The 16,155-nt window shown below is 43.3% G+C and overlaps 2 protein-coding genes across 3 annotated transcripts in view; one reads left to right on the top strand and one right to left on the bottom strand.

Annotated features, from left to right (window-relative positions):
- Positions 1 to 15,041, bottom strand: part of ITPA (inosine triphosphatase) — a 362,873-nt gene extending 347,832 nt beyond the window's left edge. The window contains exons 1-2 of the mRNA XM_069641242.1: positions 14,933 to 15,041; positions 1,512 to 1,569 (exon numbers count right to left, since the gene is read on the bottom strand). Of these exons, the coding sequence (XP_069497343.1) occupies positions 1,512 to 1,569; positions 14,933 to 14,995 (121 nt within the window). The 5' untranslated portion in view covers positions 14,996 to 15,041. The remainder of the gene's footprint in view (positions 1 to 1,511; positions 1,570 to 14,932) is intronic.
- A 455-nt stretch (positions 15,042 to 15,496) lies between these two features.
- The window catches only part of METTL13 (methyltransferase 13, eEF1A N-terminus and K55), a 284,161-nt gene continuing 283,502 nt past the window's right edge, over positions 15,497 to 16,155 (top strand). Inside the window, exon 1 of one of the 2 annotated variants that reach the window (XM_069641240.1) lies at positions 15,497 to 15,741. In XM_069641240.1, coding sequence (XP_069497341.1) covers positions 15,589 to 15,741 — 153 coding nt within the window. In that variant the 5' untranslated portion in view covers positions 15,497 to 15,588. The remainder of the gene's footprint in view (positions 15,742 to 16,155) is intronic. The other variant, XM_069641241.1, reaches the window with a different exon arrangement.

Raw genomic sequence — 16,155 nt, 5'->3', positions numbered from 1 at the left:
TCCCTATCAGCTACATTCACTGACCCATCGGTTTATGAGACTTTATGACACAGTGAGCCATGGAGTACTGGACATGGAAAGAAACTAGGAAGAAGGGTTTGCGTCGCCCTAAAGCTTGCAACACCAGGATGGGTGAGGCAAACCCTTTCTGTACAAACTGGGACATTTACCTCAGAGGCCAAGGAGATCTAGGAACCTGCATCCCGGGGAAGAGACACTGATCAAGGAAAGGGACTACAAAGAGAAACAGTTTGCTCAATCTCATTCAAAAAGAACTATCCAGAACTTTGTGTCTTTGTGAACATCCAATTTTTCATTTCAGTTCACTATTCTTGTGGCAAATTCGCCAATAAAGGTAGTGAACTATAACATATGGTCTTGGAGTCTTTAATTGTCCCAGGTAATACTCTATGTTTAGAGTACCAACGTCTGCAGAACCTCCTTGGCACGTTTTGAGTTTTGGTCTAGGTTTTAGCTCACTGTGCCCTATATCACTTTTATAAATTGTTATTCAACTGTCATGATGAGTGGAGTTCTGTATTCCGCGCCATGAATTAACAGGTTTACTAGCCTTTGATTCCGCTGGCAATATCCCATTGGCTGCCAAGGAGGTTTGCTTACAGCGGACATTACCTTTCCAGCCTCCATTCTCTCTCCCCTCCACTGCCCTATCCCCATTCACCCGAGCACAAAGGCAATTCTTTAATCATCTTTGGTTCATAGTATAAGCAATCGCAGTCCCACACCCTTAGCAGCCTTGTTGTTGGATCTAGGTTAATGTATACAATCCCACATCTTAAACAGCTCCTATACTGAAATTATTAACTTGAACACATCCATTACGCAACCACATACTATTCACTTGTACCTTAATGAAATAAGTAGACAAATTAAAAACATTAACAACTGTCTCACTGTGATCATCCTTTTCCCTCACCAATAACTCTCTCGATCCACCATCTGCAAGATCCCAGACAACCAAGCAGACAACCATTTCCCAATATTCCTGGTCTACCCAAGCTCCCTCTCTATTTGCCATTTACTTTCATTTGCCCTTTCTAATCCTTCTTCCCCATTCTCTATATTCACCTCCACAGACCAGGCATAGTAATCCACATGTGGATACAAAACCTATACAGGACTAGACTTGGTGAGACCACCATGGTGGTAAATGGCTCACTTTAAATTATTATTACATTATTTCTATTTGGAATATGGTGAGGATCGTCTTACTTGGCTTGACATGTAATAGGTTCTTATATTTTGAAAAATTTGACATGTGAAAAATCAGAATCGCCCTGTGCTTTGCTGGTTTGTGGTATTAGATTTGAATATCAGATTAAAATATTATTTCCTGCCCTGGTTTCACACCAGCATAATTTCAGAATCCAAAGACAACCTTGCATATCAGTGCCTACAAGGAAACTTGAATTACACAAAGTATATGGGGGCATAAATATACATAATAAAACCACGTAATAGGAAAACTACCAATGCTGTGTCCGACTTACAATCCATTTTTTTGGCAATTAACTGGCATGGAAACTTGTCTCCTAGAATCTGGATGACCTGTAAAGAAAAAGAAAAAAAAGAATAGTAACTTCTTGAAATGAAAGACATGCAACACTAACAATGTTGATTTTATAGTGCCACATTTCTAACTGCCAAGAATCTCTGAACACACGTCTGCATAAATATAGAACTCTTCATTATCTATGAGCAGCCTGTAGGAGGAGGCACCAGCTAACCGTGTTGCCAATGGCAAAAAGCCACACAGGGCTGACCGTACCAGGTGCTAAAGGCCCATAGCTCTCAACAAAAACCCTCATTTTGCTTAGGTTTGTACGCTTGAGGTGCGTATTGTTACCATCCGGTACAGCCCATCCTGCCTCAAAGAAAAATTCCACTAACTGCGCAAAGTATTTAAGCAACAGAAAAACAGCTGCACAAATGTACATTTTCACTGGACAGGTCAGAAAAGTAAATAAACAGGAGCAGAAGAAATGCTAAATTTCATTGCTCAATTTACAGTCAGACCTGGCTGTTCAGAGTGCCGGTCGAACAAAGTATGAAACAAATAGGGTCAACAGAAGACATGCATAGTATATTTAGACAATATGGGCTTAGTCGCACAAGCACACCCGCAGAGGTCAAACAAATTTAGGACAGATCAGAAAAAGTGGGCTTTTTATCTCTGCCCACAAAATAGCTGTTTTGCGAGTTTAACAAAAAAAGGTTTGATACCTTCTATTATACCAACTAAAGATAATGTGGTCAGATGATGCAACAATGCATAAGCTTTGGCGGTCACATGGACTATGAATGCATGGGATTCATATATCTCAAACCTAGCTGGGAAGCAATGGAGCTCTGTACGTAGAGGACGCATCCAAGGGGTTACATGACTCTTGATGGTGGACTATTATACTTTGTATCTCTGCCCATCCTATGGCTTCAATTCCCACAATTATATCTAGTGCCTTCTGGACCTCTTTTGGTAATCCCCTCTTTATGATAAAAAAAAGTAAAATGGTACCAAATGGTCCCATTGCCCCCCTGTCTCAACTCTCCACATTTCCTGTAACTTACGACTAAACCTAACTGAGTCCTCATCATCACCCATTGTGCACTAGCACTAAATTAAAGAATCTAAGTCGGTGGGTCAGCTAGGGGGCACAGGAAAGATGGCTGCATAGACGTGCAGCTCCCGCTCAATAGCGATGAGAAAGAGCGTATTCAATCGGAAAAATATGCAATAAAAGGCATTCGGAAGGGTGAGAAGACGCGAGGACCCTGAAATACTGCAGCAAACAGGGTGGAAGTGGACCGCAAGCACTGGTAAGCAGTGACAGCGAGGCCTGCCGAAATAAGGAGAGGCAAGACGGCACAGGATTTAGCACAGACCATACCACACAGGAGGGGAGCACAGCACCCCAGGCACCCTGGGCAACTGACTGTGGTGAAAAGAGGGACGGGAGACCCCAGCGGAGCATGGAGGGCATAGAAACCATATGCCAAAACTGAGAACGAGAGCCGAGGGAGAGGCCCAAACGAACTCCCCGTCAAGAACGTCAGCGGAGTGAAGACCACATGGGGAGGCCACTCGGGACAGAGGAGGAGTCAAAGCTTTTACCGCAAGCAAAGCCGACAAGCAGTAAAGGTGAGAGCTGCCCCAGCGGGAGGAGAGGAGCCTCCTCGCCCCGCGGTGAGAAGCAAAGGAGGAAGAGAGGAGACCAGCCAGGTAAAAGAGGGCCGCCACCAGTGCTCCAGATAAGATTTTGAGGTGGGAGTATTTTACGCATGATTTTTGAAATTAGAGAGTAAAAATTAGTTTTCTCCTCTGCAAGAGAGTAAAACGTATCCACATCACCCAATGCATACGTAAAATCAGACTCGTAGACAAAAAGAGTTGTAGCTCAAACTTGTCTAGATTGCCTTTAACCATTTTATTACACTTGCAGAAAATATTCTGCCTTGTAATAACTTGTAAGTACAAGTGCACACATCCAGGTGTGCACCTAGGCTACAATTTAGACGGGGCTAACCCTTCAAATGTTGGGAGAAGCACTAACTTCAGAGACGGTGGAGGGGTGGGAAACTTACTTGTGTGGGGGCATTTAACTTCATTACTTGTAATGAGACTATTCTAGTGCAGCCTCAATGTTACAATCAGTTAACTCTCTCCTTTAAGTCTGAAACACCCACTTCTTGCAGATCCTGAAGGTCCTAGAAAGTGTCAAAATGGCAGATGGTGTGCAATGAAAGACTCAATAACATAGCATAACAGGACATTGCAGAGTGTGGGGCAGTACTCTGGACGGCCCAAACCACTTGAGCAACAGGGGAGAAATGTAATGTTGGTTCTACCACAGTCTGCTATACTATAATTTCTGGTGCACCGACTGGCTGGTGAGACTGTTTGCCTGTCAAATCCAGTGTTACGTGATTGTAGGAGGGCCAGTGCAGCAATAATGCATTTCCATGCTGCATTATTGGAACTACTAGCAGAGGAGCAGCAGCGTACACCTGTGTGGTCCTACACTTATTAAAACTGCCCTATTGTAAGGGTGTACACATAATCATTCACAAACTCTCCAATTTGTGCAGTTGAAGTTAGGGTGAGATTACAAAATTTGCCCAGGATCACACACTTACGCTAAACAGCAAAGCAGGGATTTTAACCCACTCTTCCAATTTGGGCATGGCCACTTTCTTCCACGCTTACAAAATATTTAAGCTTTGGGAGTCAAGACCCAAATTACATAGTAACGCATCATGACAACATTTCTTATTGCCCCAGGGTTGAATCTAAAGAAAACATCTCCTGACTTCCAATCCCCCATTTTCTGCACCAGTACCCTTATTACTGATTCTTGTAACCTGACTGACCTTTCCCGCAATACTCTTAACTCGTTGTCTATGTCAACTTGTGCACCCTCTGGGAACACTGATGCAACGGGCATGTCAGCACTTGTGGATGGGTTAGGTGGAGGTGCAAAAGCTCTTGAGTCCCCCCCGACCCTAGTTGCTAATCCTGTTGTTGACACTCTCTCTACCACTGAAGGCTTATAGACTGGGTTCCTATACCCTACTGTAGGTTTAGGCGTTAGGGGGTACATCCCCTTACATTGGATCTCTTTTTCATCTTCCTGATCTTCCATACCCTCAAATAATCACCAGAGATCTAGAATCTCTTCTTTTTTGGAACTTGTTCACCTTATATTTTGCTGCTAAAAAGATGGACATTTTTTCTAGCATGTTACTGTTATGGGAGCCCTGCTCTGGCCAGAAGCAGGACATCCCCCCTTCCTTTGTTTCTACTATCCATTGTTTGTGGTACTTATTTATTCTGTCACAATACAAGACCCTACTGCTATGCTATGCTATGTACGCTGCTACTTGTTACAGAAAAATACAGATCAACCCACTTTCCCCCCACCGCCCTTATTTTTTCCACTTTGATTACACACACACACACACACACACCCCCTTCCTTCTTTACCACAAAAGACAGCAAGAGAAAATACACAAAAAGAATTGACTTAATATGCTGAGGATCCCATTGCTTTTATTGTCATAAAGGAATAATGTGTGGTACTACCTTCTCAACCTATTATTGCGGAGGATCCCTTATTTGCAAGTCTTTATACGCAGAGGCTCCCTTTTTTCCATTATAAAAAGTAGAAAAACAAAAATACTTGACAATTTTAATATATAACCCACCTCCTATCCACTGTACTCCTTAACACATGACCAGAAATCCTATCCAATATATTCCTTAACACATCACCAAAAGTCCTATTCCATAATACATCACCAAAAGTCCTATTCCATTGACCTCGTACATCATCCACATCACCATACTATCATACATACATTTTCCCATGTTGCTATCACTTGCAAGAGTATACTCACATGTGCGTGTATAGTGTTGTAGCATTTGTAACGCGCACCTAATGAACTGAATCGTGACTGGGTGCAGATGTTTCAATTGACATTTGTCTATGAATGGTCCACTAGGTTTTATGAGAGTCACTTAGCAAATTTACCCTATCAGAGGGCTAACAGAACAAATAAGTATTTACAGCCTTCCGAAAAGCCGAGAGGCTTTTAATGTTGCGGATTTCTCTGGGTAGTTTGTTCCACGCTCTTCCACGTTCCACTTGAGTTTTCCTCTGTTACGAAGCTGGCCTCTGTTTCTGGAGCCAAACCCCACTTCAGAGAGCAGAGAGGATTTCTTTTAAAATGGCTCCTACTAAAATGGCTCAGGATACATGCATTTTTTCATTTAGGGGACCGATCACTATAGATGGGCGTGGCTTTTTCCTGGCGACTAGCCTAGGGCTTCGCAAAGCACGGGGGCAAAACTAAGATCACGTTGGGTCATCGCCACTGTGAGGGTAGCCCAAATTAAGGGGTACCCCTTAATTATACAGGTACCCCTAATAACACCCACACCAGAATAAAGTATGCCCCTCTAGGGAACTAAGGCCAAGAGTCTATCATGCAAGGATAACAAATGTATTATTTACAGAAATGAGGATGAGGGCAAAGAACTCTGCTCACTGAACAGCCCTCTGTCCCTCTTCCGTTCCTTGCTCCTCCAGACTGGAGCCAGACAGGAGCTTATATACTCTTAACTTGCTGTAGTGGCATCTCTGGATACGGGCATGGCTTTTACCCCGCCTCGTCCTGCTTCCATGCAAAGGACGCTCCAGTCTTCCTCTCTTTATGGTCGGATTTCCGTTTAGGACATGCTACTTAACATATTTCTAGCCTATGCAAGAATACTCTGTAGCTTATGTTTTTCATCATTTTGCTACCTTGAACATTTATATATAAAAACATTTTCCCATCATGCTCTCCATATCTCATTCATTCTCCTCATATTTTTTTCTGGTCCTGTAATCCCTTTTAAACCAGATTTTCATAATTTGGTATGTTGTGCATGAGTATGTTAAAATCTCCCTTTAGCATGCATGGGCTTTTGGCAGACAGCAGACAACTGCTGAGTTACGTGCTTCTCTGCCAGAGCTAGCGAACACCACCGCAATGCCTGTAGTCCATTTTTAGTGCAGGCCGCATTCCTTTTGGCAGAGATCCTGCTTCTACCGTGCTTTGAGAAAACTAAATAGGATTTAACATTTACCAGTTTATTCAACTAATTGTTATTTTCATCTTGTATTTAAATAATAACTGCCTTATTTTAGTGCCCACCCATGTCTGTGTTTGTGATTATATTTGCATGAAAAAAGATTTCTCAGTGCTCCTCCTCCCCTCAGGTCTCTTATAGTGCCTAGAAGCAGCCAACAAAAGTCTTTCCCAATTCTAAAACGCTTGGTAATGAAGGAAGGCACTAGCTCCTTCTCAACAACATCGACATTGTGTTTCTTTTCAATTTCGCTTAATGGTTCCATATATAAATTAAATTGGAGATAAAATTGACCCCTGTCGCACTTCATAGGGTGCAGGGAGAGTGTCCGTGATTTTGATCCATTAAAATTATTTGTTTACAATCTAAAAGAAATGATCGGAACCAATGTAAAGCCTTTCCTCCTATACCAATGCGGAATTGCAAGGGTTTTATGGTCGATCGTATCAAACTCTGCTGATAGATCTACGAGAACTAATAGGCATTCCCTGCCTTCATCTCTGCTTTTTAACACAACATATAAAAAGTGCAGTATTGTTGTTTCAATGCTATATCCCTCTCTAAAACCAGATTGTGTTTTTGCCAATAGATTGTGGCTTTTTATCCAGCCATTCAGCTGAAAGGCCACTTACTTTACCATGGATTTTCCCCCAAAAAAAGGAGATTTAAATGGCCGAATGTTGGACAGTTAAGCAATATCGAAATGAGGTTCTCTCAATAATGGACATATATGCCTGTCTTCAAATTATCTAGAAAACAGCACTGGTCTAAAGAAGGCTGTACTATTTGGACAAAGAACGAAGAAAAGACAGAAAAACATTTGTTGATCTTAGATGCTGGACATCGGCAAAGTATGTTGGTTTTACCTTTGCCATTAAAGAGTGAATCATATCATCATCTGGCATTTCAAAAACATTCCTCTGTACAGTGTATCTGTTTATTACTTTCAGCCCTGTGTTATATGCAGGTGGAATTTCATTTCGTATAGTAGTGATTTACTCACAGAAAAATTGTGCAGAATAGTAACAAATGCCGGCGTTCCCTCTGAAAGTCCTGCGTTGTTGTTATGTATTGCAGTCGGTCATTGATGACGTGGGCACGTGTTGATGTGCTAGGTTCACTAAAAAAGGACTATTTTGTCTTCCATCCGCCATATTGAATGAGTGAAATAGCATGGATTTGTCCACGTTTGGCTCCGAGGCCGATATTTTTAGTGGAAATCTTTTGAAAGAGTTCTTCAAAAACAGGTTATTTTAAAAGAAAATACCCCATTCCACTGCAGAGTTCAAACCATTCTTTACAGTATCAAGGTCATATATCCACTTCTGTTCACATTTGCAAAGTGCCAAGTCGCGGTCACCCCCTCTCTTTGATATTTGCACTACTTGGATGATGAACCAGAACATTTCACATGGTTTATGTTTGAAACGTATGTGATGAGCCACCAGTGGTTTGTTTGGAGTTTGATTCCTGATATTACATCTGTGTTCTCCAATGCGAGTTTTAATTTGTCTTTTGGTTTTTCCAATATATAACAGATGGCAAGGGCACTGGATGGCATACACAACCCATTGTGAAGCACAGTTGGTAAACGTTTTCAAATGCCAGGGTTTCCCTTTTAGCGTAATATGTTTTAAATTCTTGGTTAGGGAACACACCGAGCAGTTGCCACATTTAAAATGCCCAGTGACAGGGGGCAGGTCCCAAAGTGTTCGTTGTGTTTCCGTGTTGGTATTTATCTTTGGGTATTTATGGACTAAATTGTCTCGTAGGTTGTATTGTCTTTTGAAAGCAAATCAGGGTGGTGCTGGGGCAAAATCTTCTGTTTTGATGATGTGCCAATTTTTCAACACTGTAAACCGTAAAAGAGTGTTTTTATCTGTCTCTTTTCTGAAGAGATTGGTGGTTAATGTCCCATCATTTTGTATTCTAATTTCTAAATCCAGAAAAGGGATCTTGATGGTATCCTGTAATATGGTGAAACTGATGTTACTGTTGCACCGATTAAGCCATTGGTGAAATTCTTCTAGGCGAGTGGCTGAGTCTCTCCATACCATAAAGCAGTCATCTATGGACCTGTGCCAAGCTTTTATGTTCTGTTTATACAGATTATTCAAAGTTGTAGATCGAATTTGTTTCCATTGTGTCCATATACAGATTTGCAATATCTGGTGCGAAAGTCGCCCACATACTGGTACCGTGTCTTTGATTGTAAAATACTTCTTCATAAAGGAAATAGTTTTCCATTAAAGCCTATCTTGCGCATTCGAGAATGAAAGCAGTGGGGACAGTTTTGCTGTTCATAGTCCGTTGGTTAAGGTACTGTTCGAGAACTTGCAGGCATTCTATTTGAGGAATACTAGTATATAGGGCCACCACATCCAAGGTGACTAAGACATCGTCTTTTTCGATCTGGATGTTGTCCAAAATGTTAATCATACTAGTAGTGTCCTTTATGTATGATTTCATGTTCAACACGTAAGGTCTTAAGAACCAATCAACATATATGGATAAGGGTTCCAAGATGGAATCTATGGCGGAGACTATGCGTCTCCCTGGTGGTTTTACACTATTCTTATGAACTTTTGGCAACAGGTAAAAGGCCGGAATAGTCGGGTTGCTTTTGATAAGGAACATTTTTTCGTCATGGTCTATCCACCCTTCTTCTTGGGCATGTGACATCAAACTTGATATTTCTTCTTTCAGTCTTTGTGTCGGATCTCCTTTTAATTGTTTGTAGAATTTCTGATTTGATAGTTGAAGCCGAGCCTCCTCATCATATGCATCTTTGTTCCATAGGACAATGCCCCCTCCCTTGTCTGCAGGTTTAATCACAAACATTGTATTTGTTTGTAGATCTTTTAAGGCTTTTCTTTTGGTCGAACATAAATTGTCTTTGGAGAAGTTGTTTTTAGAGATTAGTTTCCTTTGCCATACAAGTGGGACTGCCACAGGGACCGCTTTGACTCTTCTAAGCCGCATCGCTCAACAATGGGAGGCACGCCTACCTCTGTCAAAGCACCAGCCTATCTGGCAAGGCATGTGCAACAAGGGAGAACACAGTGTTGTCCCTTGAAGCCCAGCAGCAAGAGGATGAAATGGTGCAGCATGTAGCCATACTAAACACACTGGATCCCTGCCTACAGGCAAGAAAAAATAACTGGGACATTATGGCATATGGGGGGAGATTATACTTCTAGGAAGGGTGTATAAGGGTTTCTGAAGTGGCAGTTGCATCTCCACAAGCATGTACTGAGACTAGCAAGAGGGAGGTGGGGGTTATGGCACCACTTTGGCCGCTATGATAGTGGTGCCTGACCCTTCAGAATCTGTTAACATGTTTCTCTAAAAAGGGTGGCAGCCCTAGGGGAAAAGATTGAAGGACGATATAAGATGATACAAACAATTAAATGTCCTTACTCAAGATAGCCTTAAATAGACAATGTGCTTGTGCTAATGTCACATGCTGTGACCATGTGACTCACGCAATAAAAGGCCATTTCCGGCTCATCAGTCAATACCAACTGACTCCTGCCTGCTGTGTCGTTCTTCCTGCAGCGCGATGCTGGCGCTGCGTAGCAGGCAGAGGCCCTTTCAACATGACCGTGGCCCTGCCGGGCAACACGGTCCCCGAGGCCCCATTGTCAGCATAGCACTTGCCGGGCAACTCTGCACCTGTCTGCTGGTGCCCCTACTGGGCAATTGCGGCGTTGTATATCGTTAAGTCCTGGGTGCACCCAGGCCATGATCTGACCGTGTGCTCACGATCCTGCAGGGTGGTCCCATGGAGGTGGGAAGAGGGGAAAAAAACAAGCGATTTGGCAGATCTTATTTCATAAATCCCATGGCAGATGGCTTATTCAGAATAGTTGGCAAGGCGAGCAGTCAGCCAATCTGGGAGACGGTCAAATGCCACTGTGCCAAGGGGACAGTTTCACATTTCTGGACGAAGAGCTCCAATTCGCTCCTCTTCTAACTTGCTATGCTGCTCTTTTCCCTATTGAAAGTCCTCAACAGCTAAGCAGGTGATTTTCAGGTTGCTGCCAAGAAGGATTACGCTTCATCTACACACACTGTCACCAGTGGCCTGCTGAAAGAGGTTTTGGGAAAAGGGCCTGCAGCTCTGTACAAGTGCTTGTGAGCCCTTTTGTGCCTACCGCCCCTGCCGGGAAGGGGGGGCGAAATTAGTTGCCTGACACTACCTGCCCTCATCATCCATGGAGTAGACCAATGTGGCCCCTGGTGCCCCCAGGTGTGGCTTTGCTGGCCTTTGAACTGTGAGTTTAACTGTCCGGAACTGATGCTTGTGCAATTATGAACTGGCCTTTTGCAGCTCTGATAATGCTTAAAGTGGACTCTGTAACATGCATGTTGATGCTATGCGCCTGCTTGCATGTATATGCTCAAAGGGGGCTCTGATAAAATGTGTATGTGAAGCTGTGCTCTTGCATTTTGTTGGCCTGCTCTATATGGTGCCAGTAGCAGTGGTTGAAGTTCCACTCACCCGAGATTAATAAAGGGTCTCGTAATAGGTGTCAGAACTACCAGCATGCCACCAGCAGTCCACCAACCCTTACTGTCAACCGCAACACCCCATCACCCTCAGCGTGTACAGAATGCTAAGTGTATGTTTCATGTTTGCAACTGCTTTAAATCCAAGTGTCTGATTCTTTGATCAAACCATTGACTCCCAAATGGAGCCAGCATTACTGGTTTGTTGTGATGTCTGTGGTTTTGTTATGGAAAAGGGGGAGTGTGGTGTCTCACCTCTTTTAGGATAATGAGTCCCTCCCAGGGCTCGTGCTAATGTCACAAGCTGTGAATATGTGACTCACGCAATAAAAGGCACAAGCCGTTTCCAGTTTGTCAGTCAATACCAACTGAATCCTGCCTGCCGTTTCATTCTTCCTGCAGCACGATGCTTGTGCTGCGCAGCAGGCAGAGAACCAGCCCTGTAGGGCCCTTTCAACATGACTGTGGACCTTCCGGGCAACACGGTTCCTGAGGCCCACATCTCAGTAGAGCCCCTATCGGTCAACTCTGCACCTGTCTGCTGGTATGCAGCTCCTGCACTGTATGTCGTTAAACCTTGGGAGTCTATCTAGATGCATTGCTTGCATTCAGCCGACAAGTCAACGCCATCGACTCCTCAGCTGCATACACCACAAAACTTCTTAACGCCTCAAGACCGGCGCTAGACTAGATTACTGTAATGCTCTATTCGCCGGCACCACAACCCACAATCTAAAAAAACTGCAAGTCATTCAAAACAATGCCTTAAAAGCTGCCCTCAATATTCCCAAAACCGAACACATATCGGATGCCCCATCTGGGAAAGAATTCTCTTCAACACCTTAACCACTACACATAGATGCATTTCCAAATCAGCGCCACCATATCTGTCCCAAAGATTTTCCAAACCGCAATCAACCAGGCCTGTCAGAACACCCGAAGCACAAAGACTAGTGCAACCCACCTTCAAACAAGCCAAATAAAGGTGGCTCAAGCTTCCCTGTCATTGCAGCTAAGCAATGGAACGCCCTCCCACTCAATCTTAGATCAGAAGGCTCATACTGGGCCTTCCGCAAAGGCTTCAAAACCTGGCTTTTCAATTAGCTCCTCTGCAATATCTACCTACAATTTATACTGGACTCTGACAATATGCAACTATGTTATCAAAGCTTCAATATGACTGTCTATTCTTTACCCTGACTATAAGCAACTATGTAATCAATGCTTCAATGTAACTTGTAACTGCCTTCTGGGCCTAATGTGGCCTCTTGTAACCTGTTCACCACAGCGCCCTGAGGGCTTGCGCACGCTACACAAATGCAAAAATAAATCTTCAAAAAAGGAAGTCGAGATGAACCCATAGCTTTGCTGGATATCCTGGGAAAACTATTTGCTTCTCTTCTGCTGGACCGCTTCCGCCGCTGGGCGCTCTCGGCCCCCTGCAGAGACCCCTTTCAGGTTGGCTTCAAGAAGAACGGAAGCACGTCGGTAAACATCTTGATAATCAACATCTTGAAGGCGAAAATCAAACAAGGGGCCCCGACAGTATATGCGGCCTTCATCGACCTTTCGCAGGCTTTCGATAAAGTGAACAGAATGCTTTTGTGGAACAAGTTAAAAAATTGGAAATGCCCAGATGCCATCCTGAATCCAATAATGGCACTGCATTCCAACACCACGTTAAGTGTCCGTCTGAATAAACAAGGGTCTCTGTCAAAGGAAATTTCACCCAAAAGAGGAGTCAAGCAAGGTTGTCCGCTGGCCCCGGCGCTTTTTGCTGCCTTTCTGGGTGATTTCAAAGAGTCCGAATCCACTGTGCGCTCCTTTCCTCCGAACTTTGGTGGCTCCAAGCTTTCTCGAATCTTATATGCAGACGATATGATCCTGCTTGATCAAACGCCCATTGGCCTCCAACGCCAGCTGAAAAACTTAGCCCAATATATGGACAACAACAACTTGGCCATAAATAAGCTGAAAACCAAAATCATGATCTTCTCCAAAAATCAGCCATCGATGAAAAATATTAGGCCCTGGACTGTCCACCAAACAAAAATTGAAGTGGTTTCCCAATTCAAATACCTCGGAGTAATTCTTGATGGAAGTATTCAGGATGCTAAAATGCAAGAACATCTATGGGCGAAAGCAAAAAATCTAACTTCACAACTAAGAATGGTGGATCGCAAGTACGGCAAATTTTCTTTGATACCGGCTATCAATTTCTACAAGGGCAAAATGGTTCCGGCCCCGACTTACGGTATGGATGCTACACTTACCATACCAACCTCCTTCTGGCAGAAACTGGAGGGTTTCATCTGGAAATCTGTTCTCGGCCTCCCGAACTCTGTTCCCATTGTGGCCGTGAGAAGAGAGCTGGGCCTACTATCATTGAGGGCCACAGTGAATGCTTCTACACTAGCATTATTCAGAAAGATTCTCATAAAAGATGGGCTCCCCATCTGCAATGTCATTGCTCAAGAGACGACTTCAACTGAGTGTAAGGCTCTTGCCAACTGGGCTGAACGCCAAAAAAACCAACTGCAGGAGCTAGCGTGTACCACGGATGACCTCATCTCCAATCCAGTAAGAGTCAGCAAAAAACTGAAAAATCAGGATTGGATAACGACCAATGATCAAGCACATGCCTGCAAGCTGCTGAGCCACCTCCCTCCTACGTTCAATAGGCTAAACAATCCTTTAGCCTATTGTTCAAAATTTCCAGATAGGAAATTAAGATCTATTTTCTTAAGAGCACGCTTGAACATACTTCACACAAGAGAAATCTTGGGAATAAGACACCAAACTGCTATTAAAAGCTGTAGACTATGCAAGGCTCCAGACTCTATTGAGGCAGTTCGCCACCTCCTTTTGAGGTGTCCTTCCTTAACGAAAGAACGAATTGCTTTCCTTTCATCCTGCTGGGTTGATCGTCAATTAATAGAAGATACCTGGTGGTACCATCTCATTTCTGGGGAAAAAACCCACTGGACTGTTGCAACATCCAAACTGCTGGAAGCAGCGTTTATTAAAATCAATGCCCTTGGGGCATAGCGCATTCCCAGCCCATTTTCTCGCTCTAACTGCTTCTGCGAGGGGTGATGTTCCCAATGGAAATTCTCTTTCTCACATATAGGCAAACCGCTGTTTACCTGTCACTAGACTCAAACTCTGGTAACTGAGCCATACATGCCCGATCTCTTTAATCAATGTTTAGCCTTGTAAAAATCATGTACTTTTGATTATGCACAAGTAAATAAAAAAAAATAAAACATAAGGCCTGGGTGCCTCCAGGCCATGATCTGACTGTGTGCTCAAGGTCCCGCAGGGTGGTCCCTGCTGCATCCAAATGTGTCGGTTGGGTTATCCCAGCCAAGGTGTGCCTGTGCCCTGGGTCCAGGACACAACAGACAAATGTAAAAAAAGTTTTTAAAAAATGTTAAAATTCTTACAATAGTCAGCATTTATTCTGCAACCTCTTCTCATACTTGCTAGATTTAACACCTTTTTTTCCTATTATTAATGCATGATTTACAAATACGAAAATGCAAAACAGGTCTGGATTCCAGTTTATGAGCACTGTTGATTTAGCACTCTCTCGAAACCTAAGAAGATGGGCTAATGTTGCTTTAAAAAAATACATTTACGCATCCGAAAATGCATTACTGTATACATTTCCAATTCAGAGCATCGCTGCAAAATGACATGCCAGTCAAGCAAAGAAGAAGCTGGAGTTCCTGTGAACTCATGTATTTCACTCTTCCACCGTCTCACCTCCTCCAGCTTCTTCGCGTTACCAGTAACGAAAACAATACACTTCTTTACAGGGGCAGTCATGATGCAGACCTCGTTCTTCTATAAAAACCAATGGACGAAGTTGCGTTTACGGTCAAGTCGTCTTGAAGGAGCGGAGGAAATTTGGCACTAGAAAATTGCTCGAATATGGCGGCCATGTTTGAACTGATTATTTTTTTAGGGTCGCATGAAAGTAATTTTTCCATAACATTATTAATAAATGTACGTTACTTTCCAGATGTTAATATTTAGAAGCACCATAAAATCATTCATTTTATTCACGTGTATTGGTGGGGCTGATCTAGAAAATAATAATTAACTAATGAGTTTCAATATTATGTATTTGATTAGAAAATTTAAACTGTAGCAAAATTCACGAAGCACCCATCATAAACATTATTGAATTAGGCGATTTTCCTCTTTCGCCAACTGAACTAAAGTGGATCAGATTCAGGAATATTCCATACCGACATGGCTGCCATCTGTTACTCATTTTACATGCACGTGTTAATAATTTAGTCTGTCTTCTGTGTCGGTGAAAAATCCATGTGTTCTGTTACCAAAAGGGTGCTTTGGTTAAAGACTTCCGACTGCTGTCTGTCACCTCTTTAGTTCCGAACCTTTTGGTTTTGATTATGGAGCTACTTCCTCGGAGCTCGCAGGAGTTCGCTTCGGCCCAATATTGGGAACGGTTTTTCCGTCGTCGGGGTCCTCGTTCCTTTGAGTGGTATGGGGGATACACGGAATTATGCGGGGTACTGCACAAGTACATCAAGCCTAGAGACAAGGTGCGTGATGTCTTCCCCACGCCAAGGGTCTTCTGCCTATCACTCTCCCCGTCTCCCATCCACCTTTGCTCTTGGCTTTACGCACCCAAAGGTTACTGATGAGAGAGCAAAGGAAATAAGGGGGGCCGAGAGGCTTGGAATTGCCTTGAAGAGCCAAACACTACCCTTGGTATCCTGCTTCCCCGCCACATAAATCCCGTGCTTGGGGGAGTACATTTGATATGTACAGAAAGTTAGTTAATTAGTGATGTTCAGGATGTGTGCCCAGTCAGCACTGTAGACTTTAGATATCTCCTCAACCAGGGGAGGCAGGTCTCAGACCCCCGTGTCACAACCAATGTGCTATTTCGGAGTTGCTGGAATCCCTTTTGTTCTGTTGAATCGACTGCTTGACATGACAAGAATCATGTTTCT

The sequence above is a fragment of the Ambystoma mexicanum genome, chromosome 1q (assembly GCF_040938575.1).
Source record: "Ambystoma mexicanum isolate Mex_15411 chromosome 1q, UKY_AmexF1_1, whole genome shotgun sequence".
Taxonomy (NCBI): domain Eukaryota; kingdom Metazoa; phylum Chordata; class Amphibia; order Caudata; family Ambystomatidae; genus Ambystoma; species Ambystoma mexicanum.
The sequence above is the reverse complement of the archived record's forward strand: the minus strand, read 5'-3'. Positions and strand labels throughout refer to the sequence as shown.